At 50.9% G+C, this 20,817-nt stretch overlaps 1 protein-coding gene across 7 annotated transcripts; it reads right to left on the bottom strand.

Moving 5' to 3' along the window:
- Nucleotides 1-2,287: 2,287 nt before the first annotated feature.
- FMO4 (flavin containing dimethylaniline monoxygenase 4) lies at nt 2,288-20,533 on the bottom strand. Of its 7 annotated transcripts, XM_036901033.2 has the most exons (11): nt 20,408-20,533; nt 20,258-20,332; nt 18,869-18,958; nt 17,856-17,995; nt 15,726-15,914; nt 14,939-15,101; nt 12,088-12,230; nt 11,071-11,270; nt 9,735-10,087; nt 7,905-7,974; nt 2,288-6,568 (listed from the first exon to the last, which is right to left on the bottom strand). In XM_036901033.2, exons 4-11 carry the CDS (start codon nt 17,985-17,987, stop codon nt 6,160-6,162), a joined length of 1,659 nt encoding a protein of 552 aa, XP_036756928.2. In that variant the 5' UTR covers nt 17,988-17,995; nt 18,869-18,958; nt 20,258-20,332; nt 20,408-20,533; the 3' UTR covers nt 2,288-6,159. The 7 variants fall into 7 exon arrangements, with proteins under 7 accessions (XP_036756928.2, XP_036756920.2, XP_057351085.1 ...); XM_036901025.2 differs by lacking the exon at nt 18,869-18,958; XM_057495102.1 differs by lacking the exons at nt 18,869-18,958; nt 20,258-20,332 and having other exon boundaries at nt 17,856-18,065; nt 20,408-20,507.
- Nucleotides 20,534-20,817: the final 284 nt, after the last annotated feature.

Consider the following 20,817-nt stretch of genomic DNA (forward strand, 5'->3'; position numbering starts at 1 on the left):
GAGCAAAGCGAGGTGTCTGCCTGGGAGTGGGTGTGGCTGCAGTTCTGGTTCTGTCCCGCTGCAGTGGACACAGGTGAGCTCGGTCTGGAGGGGGCTGAGGTGCGAGGCTGTGCGCACAAGGGTGGTCCCAGAAGAGAAATGCTTCTGAGCTTCACTCATTTCCTCTTAAGTTATTATGTGTACTGTTACTGAACTGGAAAATGTGATCTCTGAAGCTTAGTCCTTTTTTTACGATTTCCCCTTCGTGTGAAGGATTTCCTTTCGAGGATATGAATTTTCACAAGTTGCATAACAGAAATAATGGAAGTACCTAATTGCAATGCTGAACTTGGAACACATTTTACTGTTGAGCAAGAGACTTTTATGGCTGGTTTATTTTCATTTCCTTGGCTGATCTTGTGGACCGTGGTCTGCTCTATAATGCTTCTTAATATTGCATGTTTTATTTAAATTATACTTTTACATTTAACAAATACAAATCATATGATGCTGTGATAGGAGATAAAATGACTTGAACAATATTTTTAACTGCTATGGGATTATGGATCGTCCAGGGGGCTTTGTGTCACTCTCAGGAAGAGGCATAGCTGCTCTGCGTGTCAGGACTTCAGCATCAGCTCGAACCATGACCCCTGTAGAGGCCCACATCCAGGCCAGATTGCACTTCCCAACTGCCTCTCCCTGTGACTGCACAAGAGGCCTGGCATTCGATTGGCTTCTCCTGCAGGTGAGACTTGATCACAAACAGTTGATCCCCAAGGGTCAGAGCAGGGCTGGGCTGAGGTTCTTCAAACAGGTTCAGTTTCTCCACTATCAGGATTCGAGAATCCCTGAGATCAGATTTCCAGTTGCACTGCAAACTTAGTTTGGCAGTATATGGCCTGCAGCTCACGCTTTGCTAAATTGTGCTAAGTGGTTGAAATCGCAAAAGCTAACCAGCAAGAATTCTGTAGTGTGGATGAACATCTGAAAAGTCTCCTGAATGTGGAAGCACAGCCTCACCTGCTCCCCAGGTATGCTGCTTGCCTGCTGTAAAGGAAAAGCACAATCCGTGTCTCCAATGCTGTCTGTGCCCCACTGCGATGCCGCCTGGTGCTGACCCCCATGTGTGGGTCTTACACGCATCAAGCATTCTGAGGCACAAGGCCACCCCATCCCAGCTTCAGAGGCTCAAGGACAGGCTGTCGCCTGTGCTTCTGACCCAACAGCTGTAAATCTGGGTCTTCCATGAATCCTCGGGTTTGACTAATTTGCTCGAATGGCTCCCAGAGATTGAGGAAATAGTTTACCTGCTAGTGTCACAAAGAAAACCACAGGCCCCGAGTGGAATCAGTTCTGCTGGGTTGTATCACCAGACTGGGCCTTAATGCCTGGCCTGACTTCAGTTTGTACCTCCCCCAGGCCAGACGGCACCGATGAGGTCCTCTGCCACAGGGGCCTCTCCACACCTCAAGAGGCGAGTCATCTGCAGAAGGCCTGTGGGTAAAAGCAGTGTTTCCAGAATCTCTCACTGGCCTTAGTGCATCTCCATATCGGTAGGTGTTTCCAAGGGGTGGAGGGAAGTAGCCATCTCCATATCAATGGGTAATTGCAAGGGGGAGGAGGGCATATCTGGACCCTTGAGGTTGGGTGGGGTCCCTTTTTGCAGCCCGATGATCCCAAGAGACGGGGGAGTGGAAGTGAATGACTGCTTGTAAACAATACATGGGTTTCTCCCACTTCATTTCTCCCTTTGACTGATTTTGGTTTCGAAGGTAATTTGCCCTGAGCTGGAAAAATATTTTTCCCTGGAGTTACAAGACCCCTGCTCTTCCCCCTCTGGAAGGGCGACCTTGCCTGAAACAACCCTTTCACTGATAACTTCTTGCCCACCCTCCTTCCTATAAAATCCTTTGTGCCTGTGAATGTTCCCCTTCACCAGGAGCACGTCCATCAGCCGGCCCCGCAGGCTGGCCGCCTCTGGGCTCTGGGCTCCGGGCTCCTCCCTCGTTTTCCCACCCACCATCCAACCATCCACCACCCAGCCATTCATCCATCCATTCACCCATTTCATCCACCATCCACCATCCACCCACCTGCCATCCGTCCATCTTCAATTGCTTGTTTGCTTAGTTCAACACATATTTATTGAGCCCCTTCTTTGTACCAGACATTGAGCTAGGAGCTAGGTGCTAGGGACATAACGGGGAGCAAAGCAGATATGGTCTTTCTGGCACTTACAGTCTAAAGGGTAAGATAGAGGTTAATTAGCTCAGAATTAAAATGTATGATTACAAATTGTGAGGAGGGTTCTTAAGCAGATACACAGGGCCTTGAGGAGAAGAACTAGGAAACAACCAATCTGTGGGTCAGGGCAGCTCCCCTGAAGGAGAGACATTTTGAGCTGAGATCTGGCAGAGGAGGTGTTCCCTGTGAGCCGGCGCCCACAGGTGTGTGGGGCCAGCTGCATCTCCTCCCAGTTCCCGTTCAGGTGGGTGGGTTGGAGCTGGCCATGCTGGGAAGGTTTGCACAGTGGAAATCTGCAAACGGCTTTCTCTTGGGAAGTCAGTTGCGAAGCACTTGCTAGCATCGCCCTGGGAGAAGGGCAGGAGACGGGCCCGCGCTGATCTCCTCCCAGGACTCCGGCACCATGCCAAACGCTGGAGAGCTGCTCCAGCTGGTGCTCACGGTAGCTCTGCGAGGGGGAAGCTCTATCCTCATTCACGGACACAGAGCGCGACTCGGGAAAAGAGTGACTTCCCCCAACGGCTGGGCTAGAAAGTGGATGTGGTCATGTTTGATGCCAGGTCTGCTGGGCTTTAAGACTCCGCCTTCCCCACACCTTGTGGTGCTTGTGACTTGGGGCCATTGCAGCCACACAAGCCTCTCTCTCCAGATTCAATGACTGTGAAACAGACTCACTTGAAAGAGTCTTTAGATGTGATTGGCAAATTTCTAGAGTATGTAAATTTCAGAATTTAGATACAACATTTTTTGCAAAAGTAGAATGAACCTGTGTCAAAGATTTAATCACCTGGTTAATCAGCGAGGGAACCTGTGCAGTGGTGAAGCTGGTGCAAAGAGCGAGCAGCCCGAGCTGAGCCTGAAGGGGAGAAGCAGAAGGCCGCCCTGCCTCTGCCCCACTGCCCTCCGCCCGGACCAGAGTCTCAGACCCCTGCGAAAGGTGCCCCCTGCACCAGGAGGACGGAGGGCGTTCCCGCCTCCAGAGACGGGGAGCCCAGGGCTAAGAAATCTGCCCAGCAGAGCCTCATTAACCACCCTCATTAACACCCAGCCCAGACCCTCTGTCCTGTCAGTCCTTCTTTGTCCAGAGGTACAAAGCCTCCTGCTCTGGTCACGTCTCAGAATCTTCATCCCCTTGCAGAGGCACTGCACACATGTAAAACTTCAGCAAAACGTGGTGCTCTCCTGTTAATCTGTTAGTTCCCTTTCCAGGTGTAGCCAGAGATCCTAAGAGCATCAAAGCACATTTCGTCCCCTGCATGGGGTTAAGTGCAGGGGCTCCAGCAACCGTCTGCCCAGCTTCATTCTTGGCACAGTCCTGCCGTCGCTGGGTGACCTTGGGCAATGTCTGTAACCTCTCCTCCTCGATTTCCTCATCCATTAAGTGAGAGCAATAATAATATGGTTACCTTCTAGGTGGTGTGAGGATGAGAGGCAATGGAGCTTGGAGCAGGGTGGAACCATATGTAGCTGACCCTTGAATATCTCTGAGTCTCTGATCTCATCCAAAAATTAATACATGGAAAACATAGCATTGTTACATACAATGACCTAATACATAATGATGTGAAATAAAAATGAAGGTGTCTCAGTTCTCCTTCAGGAACTTGGGTTTCAATAACTTAAATATGACATTGCTGCTGTTGGTCAGCTTTAGCTGGTTCTGAAGATTTGGAATTAGGCGCCCCTCCTACTGGCAAGGCTGTCAGTGGAAACCCAGGCACATCAGCCCAAGTGGCAGGGGGCCCACTCCCTGCGAGGGGCCCGGCGCCCTTGGCTGGGCTGCGTCCTGCAGGCCCGTCGGGGTGGCCCACGGTGCTGCTGTGATGGTGGCACAATGGCAGGGCCAACGGGCCTCGTGATTTGTGGGGGACCCCAGGAAGAAGGAGTGATGGCAGCTGGGAGGTGCAGCCAGAGATCCACGAAGGCCAGGCCACACTCCTGACGAGGCAGCAGGCCCCAGAGGCTGTGTCAGAGGACGGACCGTCCCCAGAGCCTTCAGCGCTTAGAGCCGGTTCACCATTCACCACGTACCCGACACCCTCCACTGTCTTGCCCCACTTAATGTTGTCTTACAGTAGACGTCTTACTACCTTTCTCCTCATTTTCCAGATGAGAACAGAGGCTCAGAGAGCCTGGGTACCTTGGCCATGGCCATGCATATGGCAGAGCGGATCACAGCCCAGGTGGAGCTCCGGGTCAGTGCCTCCAGCGGGCACGAACGGCCCCGTCGCTGCACAACTGTGTTTGCTCTAATCAGCCCACCACGTGTGTTTTCTCTTCCTTATAAAAATCAACTGCTGGCGGACTCTCCTTGCTCACGCACACGGCTGAGGTGAGCTGAGGTAGTTACACGTTGGCAGAAGGAAAGAACGGGCACAACAGGATGGACGAGGACGCTGGCCCGCAAGGCGCCTGCGGGACCATCAGGTATCCACTCAGTGGTACTCTGTGCCCGGCGCTGCTTTAGCTGAAGAGACGCGGCGCCTCCCAGGGCTCACCGTTCATTAGGAGAGAGACACAGAGGGAAAACGAGGGCCAGGCGCGGGGCAGTCCTTGCGACGGGTCAGCTCTGCTCCGAGGCCCCAGGGCGGCCACCCGCTCCTTCCCGGAAGGCGGTCCTGCGAGGACCTGGGCCGGCAGGCAGCGGCTGTGCCCGGAGGGGGCGACCCAGCGCGCAGCTTGGGGTCGGGATGCCAGGCCCAGAGGGGCTGAGCCGCAGGGCAGGGCGCTGGCGGCGGGGCAGAGGCACCAGGCCCACTAGTGGTCCGCTCTTCCCGGCGGTGCGACTCCGACAAGGGCGGCGCTGACGACTGACCGGACAGCAGCCTGGTGCCCTGGACTCCCCGCCCGCGTGCCCTGCGGCCTGTGTCCGGGCTGCTCTGTGCTGTAGGGCCCGACGGCCAGCGGCACATTGGTTGCCTGAGGCCGCGGTGTCTGAGCTCCGCAAGCGTGGGGCTGCTTCTTGCGCGGCCCGGGGCCTGGGAGCCGGGAATCCGGGTGCTGGCACGGTTGTTCCCTCTGCAGGTTCGGGGAGCATCCGCGCCGTGTCCCGCCCTTGCTCCCTGCGACGGCCTCGGCTGTCCTGGGCTGGCGGGTGCGCCGCTGACCTCTGCCTGCCCCCTCCCGGTGCTCTCCACGGGGTCTGGGCCCGTCGTACCTTCTTCTCATAAGGACGCAGCTCACCCAGGTCCCGCACGCTCCCACCTTAGCTCGATCACATCTGAAAGATCCTATTTCCAAATAGTCATGCTCACAGGTACTGGGGGTCAGGCCTTGACAGTATCTTTTTGGGGGACACGATTCGATTCCCAACAGTTAACAGCCTTGCCCTCTGCGTCTGGCTGCGTCAGGCCAAGGGAAAGCGAGGCAGGAGACGGGGCGGAGGGTCAGGCAACCTCTTTCCCCACTCAGCACCTCTGGGGTGATGGTGGGTCCGTCTGTCAGCGGAAGGTCAGAGCTCCGGGGAGCGGCCCTCTCTGTGTCTCTCTCAATCATAATTGCCTTCTTCTCTTGCCTTATTAGGTATCCGGATGGTAAAAATACCGCACTGGTAGGAGTCTGTATTTCACTATCCCTGTGATTTCCATACACTTTGCCCAGAACTTTTGAAATAATCTCCACATTAAAATTTCCACAAATTACCTAATTTGATTGCTATCTTATTCCTACCAGGGTCTTGATGGAAACAATTACTGCATGATTTGTTTAAAATAATTGCTTAGGTAGCGGAGTAGAGTATGGGTTGCAAAGGGAGACAGTAAAGGAGGTACCGAGTCCAGGGAAGACAGCACGAGAATTCAGTCAACAGGTAACCGGCCCGGGCCTGGATGGGAGCAGTCAGGGGGGGCAGGGGGAGCCGCAGATGTCTGGGGACCAGATTCACATGGCGTGGTGCAGCCCTCGGGACCAGTCAGATTCCTCCTTGCCAAATACTTACTGGATGAAGGAAATTCTACCCTGTAGTTTATCTTGCACCAATTTAAAAAAGAAGGCAGACTTACAGGCCAGTAGAAGAGAGGCAAGCAGGACAGGGGCACCCCAAGCCTTCAGATAACGTGAGATGGAGGCTGGCGTGGGGGGATCCGGGGCGACTCGAGTTTTTAAGGGCTTCAGGGTCCTGTCCCACTGGGTCAGGATGGCGTTTCTGGCTCCTTCCCACTTTCCAGGGCCCGTGAGGCGGTACTGGTAAGGAGTGCATGGTCCAAAGAACACTTCCCAGGCTAGTCTGGGGTCCTTGAGGAGAAGCAGGGCAACGCTGGGCTTCACGCCTATGCAGGCGGCGAGGTCATCCATGTAGGGGATGTAATCGAGTTTGTCTCCGCTGGTGTCTCTCATCACACCCCTGAGGGGAAAAGACAGGCACGTTTGTGTTCAGGTGATTCCAGCCACTCACCCCTCCTCTCACCATCTGGCTTCCTTTTATTGGAGTCAAGCCATGTTTGGGAAGGTTTCTATGTTGGAAAGAAACAAAGGAGTGTGTGGAAAAGGGTATTTCTGAGGGCGATTTTGTTAAGTGATAAATGGGGCAGTTGGAAGAGGTTCTCAAATTTGACACATGGATACATCTGATCAGTGTGGACACGCTAGTCACGGAATAAATGGACACGATCAGAAAGCATCACGTGTGAGGCTGCCTATGTGATTTTATGGCAACTGCGGCTGAGGAGGCCATTTACAGATGTGCCTGCATGACCAGATGTGGGGACAGAGCCACGAAGGCCTTATTCTGGCCATTTCTGTTAGTGAACTTTCAGGAAGTCCGATCATCATTCATTTGTTTCTCCTTCCAATAAATAAGTAAATATTAAGTGTCTGTCACAGGGCAGCGAGTCCTAGGGCCCCAGGTTTGGGAGCAGAAGGGCAGCCGGCACGGGGCTCGGACAGAGAGCATGTGTCAGCCCTGGGCCGTAGGACAGCAGGTGGGAGCCAGGCCCCCGCACGAGGGGCAGCAAGGGCCTGGCCTGGGGAGGAGACCGCCTGCTTCTGGGTTTGCCAAAGGTGTTGTATCTGGATTTATTTACGGATGTGATTTGCTGAGAGATTAAGAGACTCAGGATCACTGAGGGGCTTGGACTGTCGGTGGGATGAGTCACCGGCTGAGCAGGGGGGTCTCAGGTCAGGGCGGGAGGGCGGAGAGGGTCCGCAGCTACTTTACGGGCACATGACACTTGAGAGGTGTTACATCCCAAGTGGATCTAGAGGTATGGCTGGGGAGCTGGAGTCTGGGGGAGATGCAAGTCCGGGAACCACGTGTGTATGATGGCATTTAAGCCACAGGCCCGGATGAGGCCACCTGGGAATGGAAGTTAGAAGAGGTCCGAGGATTAAGGTAGCGGTTCACCAATTTGGGGGAGTAAGGAAGAGAGAGGGACCAGTAAACACAGAGAGAGCAGAAGCAGGAGACAGAGGGACGGACAGACTGCAGGCCCTCCAGGCACGTGTGCACAGGACTGCCTGCCGTGGGCAGGGTCTGCATTCGCGAAGGATGTGGCGCCCCACCCCCAGGCCTAAACCACAGATTGAGTTGGCAGAAGAGTTAGAACTAAAGGCATGTTCTGACTCCTAATGCGGCCGTTTTCAGCCTGCTACAGGTTCCTCTAGGAGTAGGGTTCCTATGGAGGACCTCCCTGTGTGGCAGACTATGTTGGCACGTTTTCCTGAAGCAACCTGTCTCATACCTTTTTATGAGCTTTTCTGTTCTAGTAGCCTCAGCCATCAGTGTTCGGGATGGAGGGATCTTGCAGAGTCCTGTCAGAAAAATTGGAAACAACACGAGTCGCACATGGCTCTTCTCTGAGTTTTCCTCCCCTCATTTCTGGCCTCCCCCAACTCCAACTTCAGACACGTGGTCATCAGAGCTTGGAATGGAATCAGAGTGCAAAACGTGACTTTTTGGAGGTAAGACCCCCCTCTGAACTCACTTAGCCAGGGTTCCCCATGGCCAGAATCACCAGGAGGGACGCTGTGGCCCAGCCTCAGCCTGCACCAGCTCCCTGCCAGTGCCTGCCCCTCTGTGCACAGATGTTTCTATGTAGTGTTTGCATTACTTTTGTGTGTGTGTGCATTAAAGTTATTAGCTGGTCACTGTAAACACTTAAAATGAGCCCCTCTTAAGGCCCTGCTTGGCATGCCTGCCCCTCTGTTCTACGGGGCCTCCTGCAGGGAGTGGCTGGAGTGGCCCCCAGGCCCTCGCAGAGGCTCTGCCCCCCGAGCTGTGCTGAGAACCTGCTCATCTAGACTTTCTCCCCATGGTGGTGCTTGGACTCCACTCTGCTGGTGAGTCCTGTGCATGCCAGGAGCCAGGTCCCACCCAGGTGCTTGGCTGCCCTTACATGAGACGGCTCTGACTGAGCTCCCCAGGGTACTGGCCACTAGGCCATTTCGTCCTGTACAGAGCTGGAAGGACTTCCCTCGAGGCTCTGGAGAAATGCAGTTTCAGCTGTGGTGTGATCTGAGTTTCATTTGTTGGCTCTGTCACAACAATATGCTTTTTTGAGCTCATTACAAAATACTAAAAAAACACCAGATACTTAGGAATCTTGTTTGGTTTCGAAGCAGACAGTTCTATGAAAGCACTTTAATTGGCCTCAAAGGAATAAAAATTTGTGCTCATTTAATGAAAGGCTGTGGAATTTGATGCCTGTTATATTTGTGCTGAGTGAAGCCATCATGCTTAGTACCATGATACATGCCATTTATAAATTATTGATGACTGTTTTTATCATTAAGGACAAACTTCTGCTAAAGGACAGCTGACTGGATTGGTTCAGATGATGTTTATATTTAAAAATAATGCAAATGGAATTCCTTAAAGTACTTGCTAATCCGAAACTTGCCCCACTGGGGGAGGTACGATGGTACATATAGTAAGACAGCTAGCTGCCACTTAGTGTTTGCTGTGTGCCGAGCATACGTGGCCTGCTCTGCAGATATTATCCATCTCACAAAATCCTTTGAAAGAGGTTATGTGTCCCATTTTACAGATGAAGAGGCTAGACCCAGAGAGGTCCTCAGAGCTGGCGGGCTTCAGTGTTGGGCTGGGCTGGGGTAACCTCACCTCCATCACAGAGACAGCCAACCACAATGAGCGTCCGGGGCCTGAAATGTATTTTTAAGCATTTCTTAAAGGTTTCTGTCTCCTCACAGCTCAATTTTATTCACGGTGTGCATTATTCCAATATATTTTTTGGAAGCAACATAAAATCCTACTTGTAGCAAAAACTGAGAGGAGTAAACAGCATAGATTCAGATTCTGAAGCTTCAGATAATTTCACTTAATCTGAGGATGCGATTATGACCTGCTGTCCAAATCTATCCCGTCTACAGAATCAAAATCTCATTTAGTACCCTAAATGTACCCAGTGACATCACACATCTATGACGTCAATTGTCCATTAAGCATCTTGACATTCTGCGTCACTTTAGCTCACATCTGTTGGCTCTTGGCAGTATCTCAGGGGCCCCTCCGAACACTCAGCCGAGTGCAGGGGGGCAGAGAGCTGAGGTACCTTTGAACACCCTTGTGGCCCACCGTGCTTGGAGCTCCGTGGCGGCCAGGATGGACCCTTTGAGGCTGATGAGCCCAATGGTGGCCAGGGTGGCCTTCTCCAGGCTTGCGGGGAAGACCCGCTTGTACAGGTACACCTTCTTTGCGCAAAGGCCTCTGAGAGGATCTTCCAGGAAGGGGAAGGAGAACGTGTATCCCGTCGTGAAGACCACGGTGTTGATGTCCTCCTCCACAGTCCCATCTTCAAAGAGAGCAGAGGTCTCCGTGAACCCCTTCACACCGGGCTTCATCCTGACCGCCCCGCAGAGGATGCACGTGGGCAGCTCGTCATTCACGATGGATTTAAATTTTTTCCTTTGACACAGAGGAGAAAACGTTCACTGTGTTTATATCTATGAGACACGTCGACAAGTGGCTTATTTGGCCAGTTCGGGGAGATTATCTGCCGAGTCAAAGGGGTGAATTGACTCATTAAATTGTTTTCTACCTGGGATTTAAGGTTCTCTATCACAATTTAGAATTAATTTCTGGAGCAACGCTTTTCTTGAGGGGCAGGGCTGAGTCTGCCACCACCCATCTGGAGGTTGGTTTCGGGTCTCACATCCTCCAGGCCTCAAAGGATTGACATTAGGGAAAGAGGAAATCAGCAAGAATATTTTTGAACAAAAAATAAAAAATCTGAGTTGATTTATACTGATGAATACTTTCATAGCATCATACTACTTAATCGCAGCAGACATGTCTTTATAAAATTTACATATCAAATCATTCATTACCACTGATTACCTTTATAAGTCAAGAGCTTTCTTACCGAAGAAAAATATTAGGGCATATAATAAAAATCACATTCAGTGACCTTAAATGCATTTCAAAGGTTTTCTTTTCCTTGCCAACATGCAACTCTATGCAGATGTATATTAAAATATAAAATTCTGGGAATTCCTTTTGGAAATGTAAACCTCTAGTCATTCAGCCAAAGCAGACAATCATTAAAGGTTAGCAAGACCTGGCCGCCTGCGCTCACTGAAGCTGCAAAGGCCCGTTTGCGGACGGCAGGTACCCCGACATTCCTCAGAGCCCCTTTACACATCCTCAAGCTGGAAATGAAGTGTCCATCCTTTATTTTCTTCCAGCCTCATGAACTGTCACTCTTGTTCCCAGACGGGGACACTCCTATTTCAGGAGCTGCTATGGAACCTCATGGACACTGTCTTAAGGAAAAAAGCTTGGGACAGGATAGACGAAGGCGGCATCATCGAACATCTGCAGGGCTGAATAAAGGAGAATGGAAAATATTGACTCGGTAACTTTCTCGTTAAATAAAAAAGTTTAAGTACCCCTTTGTAATACTTAGTCCATAATTCTCATGGTTAAATCTTTTATTCAGCTGCCTCTCTTGAATCCATTTCAGTACACATGAAGGCAGAATCCGAGCAATAAAAGCGAGGTATCTTCTTGTGACCATCATGTTGTATGGGTAGCCCCCATCTGAAGAGCGGCTGACGACCCAGGTGCCAGTTCTCGTACTGAGAAGAACCTAAGAAGTCAGGGGAGAGGGGTAATCACTTTGCAGTTAAGTGGTCTTACGACATTCTACTCCTAGAACGGAGGACTGGTGAACTTGTATACAGACCCACCACAGCTATCGCTGTTTTCACAGATCTTCTATCTGACTCATGTACCTGTTAAGTATTTTCACCACATTTAGTATAAGAATTGCAGTCCCAGGAGACATGCACTATTGATCTGGCAGTTCTGTATGTATAAATAATATAGAAGTTAAAGTGAAGTTTTGAGAAAGCAGTTTTAACTAAATCAAATAAAAATCCATTCTTTCCAGATTGAATCTTTATAATGTATATAATTTATGTTATATATATCTGTATATATATAATTATGTACTTTATGTTAAAGTAGAATAGATTTCTAATTTGCAAATCTGTGCTGGGCTAAAATCATGATGTATACTTCTTGGGCAAAGTAAGGGTTGCTTTTATCTTAAAGTATAAATCTGATTTCTAGTAGAAAACGTGGGGATATCCAGAAACCAACATCCCCTTCTGTTTTCACATGGGGGTTTTGCCAGAATCACAAAGGGAGCGGTAGCGAAAGCGAGATGATTGGCCTGGTGGGGCAGTTTGCCCTCTGGTCTTTTCCTGGACGAGCCCCTGGTCTGGCAGCCCTACAGCTTCCCTGGGACCTTCTCCGAGGGGCTCCACCCTGTACAACATGGGCTTTTCTCACTCATGCTGTTCTTACTTAACGGAGCAACTGACCAGTGAGCTTCGGGGCCTGAGGCCCTCTCTCCGGCCCCAGAAGAGCTGGCAGGCATGGGGTATGGGCTCCCACGGTACCTGAGCTGCGGTCCGGCTGAGCTCCACTGCGACATCCCCTCCAGTGTTCCCCAGACCGAGCACCAGGATGCGTTTGCCCTGAAAGCCGTCTGGTGTCTTGTACTGCTGGCTGTGCAGGACCTGCCCTTTAAACGTGTGGATTCCTGAGGGTGAGGACGGGTCAGAAAATCAGAAGTGCCCGAAGTTATTTCGCAGCTCACAGTCTGTGGGAAAAGGGGAGTCCCTAAATAAGTCAGCCCTTTGCTCCTGGTGCCAAAAGCAGGAGATAGAAGCGCCCATCACCCCCTTGCCCACTAGGTGCCTCTGGCTGGATTCAGGACAACGGGTTTGTTAAAGGTACAGGAGAATTTATATTTTATGTGAACATTCCCTAGGCAGTTACTCAGGGAAATCTGGGTCAGTAAGCTCACGTGTGAGCATCCTGGCTGGAAGCAGATTGTTGATTCGCTATTTCACCCATATACATTCTGTAAGAATGTGATTTGAGTATATAACACATTTACAAATTGAATTTTAATTCAATTAAAATTTCCACAAGAGCAATTTTGTGACAGGTTCTTTTGCAAATAAAGTAATTGCTTGTGTGATTTAGGCTTGTTAGCTATACTTTATGCTTTACTAATTATACTGTATGCTTATTTATCCTTTATTCTTAGATAATTTATATTTGTATTTCTGACCATCATTCAAGCTCCTGACCCTGTCAGTAAACTATCACTATTACTATGTTAATGTATATAATAAGGGCTGCCACGTATTTCTCCTCTTGACTTACTTTTGGAAATTATCTCCTTGGCATATATAAAAGGCATGAACTGACAAATGGTTGTAACCGTGGAAGGAGAGGTGTTTGCAGTGGCTGCTGTGATGGAGGTTATCAGGAGTGATGGAGGAAGCACAGAGATGGTGCTGGACCCACTGAAGCCCGTGGAAGAATTGGGGAAGCTGCAGGTTAGGGCCCGGCAGCCTCTCATCTCAGTACCCCAAGTACTTCTGAAATTCTAATCTAGATGAAACTGTCTCTTCGCGTGCATCATTCTCCTGGCATCTGCCACTGCTTCATTTAAACGAATGTAGCAACTATTACTGTGTTAGCAAATGGGCTGCAAGCCGAATTCTGAGGTTTGCTGGAGAGAAGCTGAGGCTCAGGCTTGGCTCGTGGATTTTTGTGTCTTTCCTATTTCTTAACACACCACCTTGCAAATGATAGGTGCTCCCTAACTGCACATTTGAACAGGGTGCAGGCAAGCAGAGACCAGTAGGGAGTTCTGAGTTGATGCCTGTCAGTGATGCGGCACCAAAAAAAGGGAATCTGTTTGGTAAATTAAAACTAATTCAGGAAAAAAGTAAAAGACAATTCATGCACGTCAAAAAAGGTGACATACATCACAATTTTCAACTTGCAAAAGCTGTGGTGACACTTTGTAGACAAAGCCTACCTTTTCTTTGGATTTCTTGATAGCTAGGGTAGAGATAGCCTGGTATTTTTATTCAGAGAAGAGCTATGTTCCCAAGTAATACATTCATATTAACCTTAGTCTTAAAAATATTGTGAAAGACATCGTGGTGATTTGTGAAAAGCAGAAAAGGAACCTTAGGAAAAGTGACCTTGGCCAGAGGACAGAGTGGCTTCAACAGCATTTTAATCATTACCAGGCAGCTGGAGCTGTGTCTCTCTGGTGTAAGTAGAGATTGATGGAAATGACTGGGTCTGTTCCCAAACTGTTTGGATTTTGACCCAATGCCTCACCATTTCTTCGGGGAATCATATGACTACTGGCTGTTCTTTTCTGGATCGTTGGGTGTTTGAAATATTAACGAGCCACCCAGAATGTGCTGCTTTGGTATACTGATTATTTTGAGCTGAGGCAGTTGGAAAATGGCAAAGGCAGAGAGAGCGTGTGCATGCGTGCGTGTGTACATATGTGTGAGTGTGTGTGTGCGTCTGTGTAGCCCCCAGGCTGGCAGTAGGCCTGGGGCGGAACCATCATTTATAATATTGCTTCTTTGCAAAATTATGTACTGAAGTCTCATCCAATCTCTGAGATGCCTATTTTTGAATAGGATATTTTGTTAATTTGAGATTATGTTTCTAAAGACTTGTATTTTCTTTTTTTTAATTGGCCAAGGTTTGCAAGCTTTATTCTTCCCATTCTTCCTTAAAAGTTCTTTCAATTCCTTAAAGAAGTTTAGAAACTTCACTTACTGGGTCGCCTTTAGGGCCACTTACAAGTGATGGCAGAGAGGAGCTTTGGAATCCTCGTTAGATCTCCAAGGATGGAGATTTGCCACTCGCAAGTGTGTTGCAAAAAATGTGCCATTGGAGTCAAAAGCATTTCCAGAAGGCATTTTCTACAACCCCTTGTGTTGCCAGGCCTGGTAGAAGGGCATGTGGATTGTCATTGGGGTGGGTTTGAAGGGCAAACATGCTTCTTGGGTGTATAATTTGTGGTCTTAAAAAAAATTCTGCTGAGTTTCTTCATACCCTTGATACCGTCAAGCTACTGAATTATGGTCACTCCTGATTCAAATGACCTGTAATCCAGTGACAAAATTCAAAGCCTGTTCTTTTTCAGGACAGATCTGATCGTTTTGAGCCTTATGTGACCAGTGAACTGGAATCAGGTGTGGATGGACAGCTTAAATAGTTAACAGTGGCATGTGCTGTGGTAAGTAGATAGCATCTAACACCTACATTGTGCTTTGTACCTTCCAAAGTTATGCATACTACTTCTGAGAGGGAACATAAAGGTGTCTGCAATTCTTAGGCAGTATGTCCAATTACAAATCAGTAGCTTTCCTTCTAGAAGAACCCAGGAGAGCGGGCACAGTCCTAGCAGTGATGACTCACCGGGATAGGACTCCAAAGGTAGATGAGGGCTCAGGAAGTGTCCGGTGCAAATCATGACTGCATCGAAGACAGCTCTGTCCCGCCTCCCCCCGGTCTCCGTGACGACATCCCACTGGCCGGTCTCAGAGAAGTCTGGGCACTTTGTCACGCTGCACACTGTGGTCTGCGAGCAAAAGACAAAGCTCGCTTTCTGTGCATCCCTTGGGACCTCATGCGATGGCGTGGTGGCCGTGGCTGGTTCCAGTCAGTTCCACTGCACAAGGGCTGTGGATATGGGCTCAGCCTCTCCCTGGAGAAGTTGGACGACTTGTACAAAGTCTCAAGAGTGGTTATGCAAACTGGGACCCATGGCATCTGCGTGCCTTCATCAGAAGAAGGAGACATTTGAGTTTCACTCCCAGGGATAAGGAAATGCATTACAATACCAGCTGCTTTGGGAAACCTTAGGGAAATGGGTTCCGACCCTTTAAAATGGCTGTGATTCAGACTTCTGGTCATTTCTTCACAATGGGTTTCCTGAACCAAATTCATTTTTCCCTTCCTCTCAAAAAAGAAAAGACTTAGAACAGAAACTCTAAATTTCATCCTGAATGAGAGTTTAGACTCAGAGGAGGAATCCAGAAATTCAATATTTTTATGGTTTATTTGAGTAAAACTTGAGCAGCAGGGAAGCTCCTTATTCATACAGAGATAAATCAGGACAAAGTTTACGGAGCTCCCTGTCCCCGTTAGACCACAGACTGGGCTGGCCCCTGTCCATTAACCTTCCAAAGCCCTGGGAGCTTACCCTAAACCGGATGTATTTCAGAAGGTCAAAGTGTTTGGCGAATTCCTGGAGATAGTCCCAAAATTTTCCTTGGTTCATGAAATTGGGGTAGTCTTCCTGGAAGGGGAAGTCGCTGTAACAGGACATCTCTTTGCAGACGTTCGTCACTAATGACCTGTAGACCCTCGTCGTCCCGTCTTCGGAGGATTCCTGCGGTGGAAGCACAGTTGGCTCGTGCGGCAGGGTGGCAGGAGAAGGGGGGCAGAGAGCGTTAGCGGTGAGTGGTCCGTGGGGTGCCAGGAAGCTTTAGCATCGGTCCCCTCGCTGCAGTTATCAGAACACGGGTGGGACCGGAATTACTAACGGCAAAGGCTTTCTCAAGCCGGAGAAGCTCCCACATTGGCGGCTCTGCAAGCCTGATGCTGCCTTTAAAGGGCTCCGTGAACCCGGCCCGTCTGTCCTGCAGGGGCCCCTCCCGGGGCAGCCTCTCCCCAGTGCTCTGTCCCCCTCCTCTTGCTGGGAGGCCTGCGCTGTGAGCTTCCCTGGGGCTCTTATGCTTGTTCTCAGTCACTCTCTCTTTGCTGCTCCTTCCCATCAGCACTGAAGTCACCTCAGACTCTAATAAAGAGCAGCTGTGCCACATCCGGCCTGTCTCAGTCTTCAGGCAAGAACCAGCCCACCCTGGGGTGCTGTTCCTCCACTGGCTGCTGCCCTTCTAGTCTCCATCACCCAGAGGACAGAACACAAAGCAAAGAGACCGCATTAAAGCTGCCCTGGGCCTAAGCTCTTCCCTGACTCCCCTTCAGGGCCCTGTTAGCTGGCAGCCCTCTGAGAAGCCTTCCCTGAGTCAGCAGGTGTGCACAGGGGGCTGCTGGGGCCCCACCACACCCCGCGCCTCTGACACGGAGCCCGCGCCCGGGATGGTGCCGCTCCAGCACCCCAGACGGTAAGGGGGCAGGTCCCTGTCGATCGCACTCCCTGTATGTCCTGGCAGAGGGACATCATAAGTACGTGTGGAATGAATGAAAGTTATCATTACAATTGCAATTTTCAAGATAATTGTATATATATTAGTGGAAGAAACCACAGTGGTATTTTAATAATGGTGGTTTGTGGGTATTGATACATTTATTTTGTATTTTTCATTTGTTTAATTCAATATTATTTTCTAAAATTATTTTCTATGTTATGTTAGGGAAATAAATTAAAAAGGAAAATCTATATTGTGCTGGGGGAAGAAAACCACAGCAACTGTGAGGTCAATGGCAGGGAGACACACATGGGATCTAATACTTCCTTTCCACATTGACGTTCTGTGGCTTGGTGAGGCCCACAAACACCAGAAGATAAACAATTTTCCCCCAGGACACTATAATCCTAGGGCTGTGACCATTTCTGCTTACAGACATTTGCTTACTCTGTTTTCTTGACCATTCATCAAAGGCTGGTAAATGCCACCTCCTCCAGGCAGGCCCCCCCCCCCCCTCATTCTCTTAGAGGCATCTGGTACTCGGGCCTCTCATCTCCTGACACCTCATATCCTTACTCCCTACCACTGGGGCCTGCTACTCCTTATTCCCTTGATCCCTCTGGAGGCCCTGCTACTCCAGGAACCAGGGCCAGTCCTGGCCACTGCTGGCCCCCCTGCTTGATGCTCGAGTCCCTGAGGCTGGCCTAGCCCTGTGCCTGACACCCTCGGCTGCTCACTCCCCTCCTAAGATGGGCTGGGGCTGGGCTCTTCCTGTCCTGATGATCTGGGGTCTCCCAAGGCCTGAGCCCTTCCCCACCCTTGCCAACTCTCCTCCCAAGACCTGAGCAGTGTGGGGCCAGGGGCTCCCCCACCTGGCCAGCTCCGTCCTTCTTGAGGGGCCATCTGCTCCTGGTTCACTGGTGCCACTGGGCTTTGTCCTGGTCCAAACCATTGAAACGCCCTTCCTCTCTGTCTGCCTGAGCTGACTCACCCTGCCCGCCAACTCCCCAGGCTCACTGCCCCCCAGCCTGCATCCTGCGTGTGTCAGCATGCGCCCCGCAGAACCGCATGACACTGTGGGGGCTGCCCCCTTGCTCACCAAGGTAGGCTGAAGCCACCTGCCCAAGCAGGGCCAGAGCAAGCAGCCAGGCCGGCGGAAGGACGGGGTACGAGCTACGCACAGTGAACCTCCAGAGGCCCCCGATGTCCTCGCTCCTCTCAAAGCAGGTGGGTTCCAGGCCCTCGTCCAGGCAGCACCGGATGGAGGACAGGCCGCTCACTCCAGCCCCAACCACGGCGACTCGCTTGGCCATCGTGCAGTCTGTCGGAGGAAGGCTGAGCACAGCGTCTGTGCATGAGGCTGGATGGGAGCCCTGGCCCCAGGACTCAGCCTTTATGGTGATAAGAATGCATCCTTTCATCTTTGAGTGGAGGTGGAATCACACTTTGGTTAAAAACGAGGGCTCTGAAATAAGGCCATTGCGACCTGGGCCCTGGCTTCACTGATTAACGGTTTGACCCGGGGTAGCTGTTTTCCCATCAGTACAATAGGGGTGGAAATAATGATAACAAAGCCTATTTTAGGTGACATTACGTGAGTGATATAGTTGGGAAGGGTCATAGAGTACAAGCTCGATTAAATAGCTTTTATGAGCTGGTGTAGCTGGGACCTTGATCCTTTGAACTTTGGACCCTGTCTGCTGTCACCTACTTTCTCTACCCTCAGCAGAAATGCCAGTTTTTATTCAAAGAATCTAATGTTCTGAAGAGTAGCTGGCCATGAGCCAGGCCCTCTGTGAGGCAGACATTATGTGAATTGAGGGAGTGGTTCTTAGCCTTGCACAGAGGCAAGATTGACCGTAACACAGAACACGGTCCCCAAGGAAAGCCAAGTGGGACAGAGTCCACGGCGAGGCCACGCAGGAAAGGGGGTGGGCATGCTCGTCAGCAGACATGGGAGGTGGGAAGTGTCACGGAGACCTGGGACCCGTCTTCTCAATTTTGTGATTAGGCTTTCTTGACTTTTGCCTTGACCGGGTGGGCTGAACTCAGCTAATTCTGGAAAACCAGGTTCACATCCCACAGAAGATCTTGGCATGTCGGTGGACTCGGCTGCAAGTCCTGCTTTTCCCTCCACAGCCTTGACCAGCCCCAAAGCACAAGGAGTAGCTGAGACCCCAGGGCTCTGGCTCACCTTGGCAGACACGCTCTGAGGGGACAGAGCTCGCTGTATGGCCCTGACGTGACCTCTGTCCTGGCTGCCACTCATCCCAGTGGTATTAGCCTTGAGGAACCAAGAGAGGCTGTATTCACTGAGCCCTGAGCACCAGCAAGTGGGAGAACTAAAGCATCGCCATTTGCCTTAGGCCTCCCTGTTTGCAAGAGGCTGAGCCCGGGGTGGGGGCGGGGAGCACCTTCCTTCACCTGACTCAGATTTGCTGTCGCACCTCCAGGTGTGTCTTTATGGCTTTGCAGTTTGTACCTGGTGGGGTCAGAGCCCCGGGGCACAGACACAAAGTGGGTTTACTGGGCTCTCGCTCTGCCTGGAGACCTCTTTGGAGATGCGGGGTGGGCTGCATATTTCCTGGGCAAAGACACCTGTCCCTTAGAGACTATGGGGAGAAAGAGCAAACTGGGAGTCCACACCGCGAAACACCACACCGTGCTTGCAGATGATGAACTCCCGAGTTGGGGGCAGCCACTTAAAAATGTGCCTAGTCAATACAGGAAACTGGGAGACCTGAGTTCTAGCTCCGCTCCTGCATAAACTTGGAAAATTCTCAATTTTCCTGTGAGATTGTTCCCACATTTGTAAAGTAGAGGTTCTGATAGCTTGTTCCCTTCTAGCTTGAGATACCTGTTTTTATGAACGAATGCCAAGTAATTGGTGCCCAAAATAGATGTGAACTGGAAGACAGCAGAGGGTACTGCAGGCCTGAAGGCCGGGAGGCAGGGCTTTGTGCCAGCTTTTTGTAAACTATAACGTTTGCTATCAACTTAAGGCCCTCTGTAGCTCAAAGGTTGTGCATATCGAGTTCCTTCGTAGAGATGAACCCTAGGCTATTGAACTGGACTTCTGAACACCCTGAAAACTCCATCCCATAGCTGACAGACCAGAAAATATAGGTATCATTTTTGAGAGACAGGGAGACTTGGGTGATTTGAAAATCATGTTATTAATTATGACTTATTTGAGTTTGGAATTTGATCTGTTTATGGTTCTTGTCACCACGCATGCTCTTTGAGTTTGTTATTATATTTCCTGTCGTAACACTTGTGGAGTATTTTGTTATTTCCCACCACAGGGCATGCCCATCTTATCCATAAGGTGGCATCAGAGGTGCGCCTGGAGTCACAGAAAACCCCTCTCACGACCCTTCCTCACGGGCGGCTTCCTCCTGCACCGCACCTTCCTTCGCTTCCGAAATTGCTCTCCAGTCCTGTTGCTTTAAGGCTAACCAAGGGGCTCTTGCAAAGGGGAAGCCCTCACTCTTAAGGAATGCGCTCACCGAGAACATTAACCTCTGCAAAAGCAACTTCTGGAAACACTCCCCGTTAAAGAAAAAGGACCCGGGACACTCACCTTGTTGACGCGGAGCAGATACTCCAACAAATTATCTCCCAATAGCCAAAAGGTATCGAAACTCAAACGCTAGCTCTAAAAGGAAAATACAGGCGCGCTGGCTTGGACCAAGCGCTCCCGTTAAAACCCACCCGCCTTTCCTGGACTCACCGAGGACGCGGGCTGGCAGCGCAGGCCTCCGACTTCCGTGCCCCCCGGCGGGGCTGTGACGCGCTGGAAGGCGGCCTCTGGATTCGAGGGACGCACGCGGACTCCGGCCCTTCGCCCGCCCCCTGCACGTCACGGTTCCGGGCAGAAGCCGAGCGCGGAGGCCGCTCTTCCCGCCGTGGCCGGTAGGCGGCGCCCAGTCTCCCCGAGCCGCGGCCCGCGGGCGCCGGAGTGCCCCTCAGGGAGGCCGGCCAGGAGCTGCGAGCCCCAGGCCGGGGGGCGCTGTCCAGAGCAGAGGGCAGCCCCCCGCGTCCGGGGTTCTGCAGCCAGGGGAGCTGTTAGGGGTCAGAGCTCGCGGGGAGTCGAAGCAGTTCCACCCTTTCGGACCGGGCGGCAGAGGGAGCTGGTGAGAC

The sequence above is a fragment of the Manis pentadactyla genome, chromosome 19 (genome assembly GCF_030020395.1).
Source record: "Manis pentadactyla isolate mManPen7 chromosome 19, mManPen7.hap1, whole genome shotgun sequence".
Lineage (NCBI taxonomy): Eukaryota > Metazoa > Chordata > Mammalia > Pholidota > Manidae > Manis > Manis pentadactyla.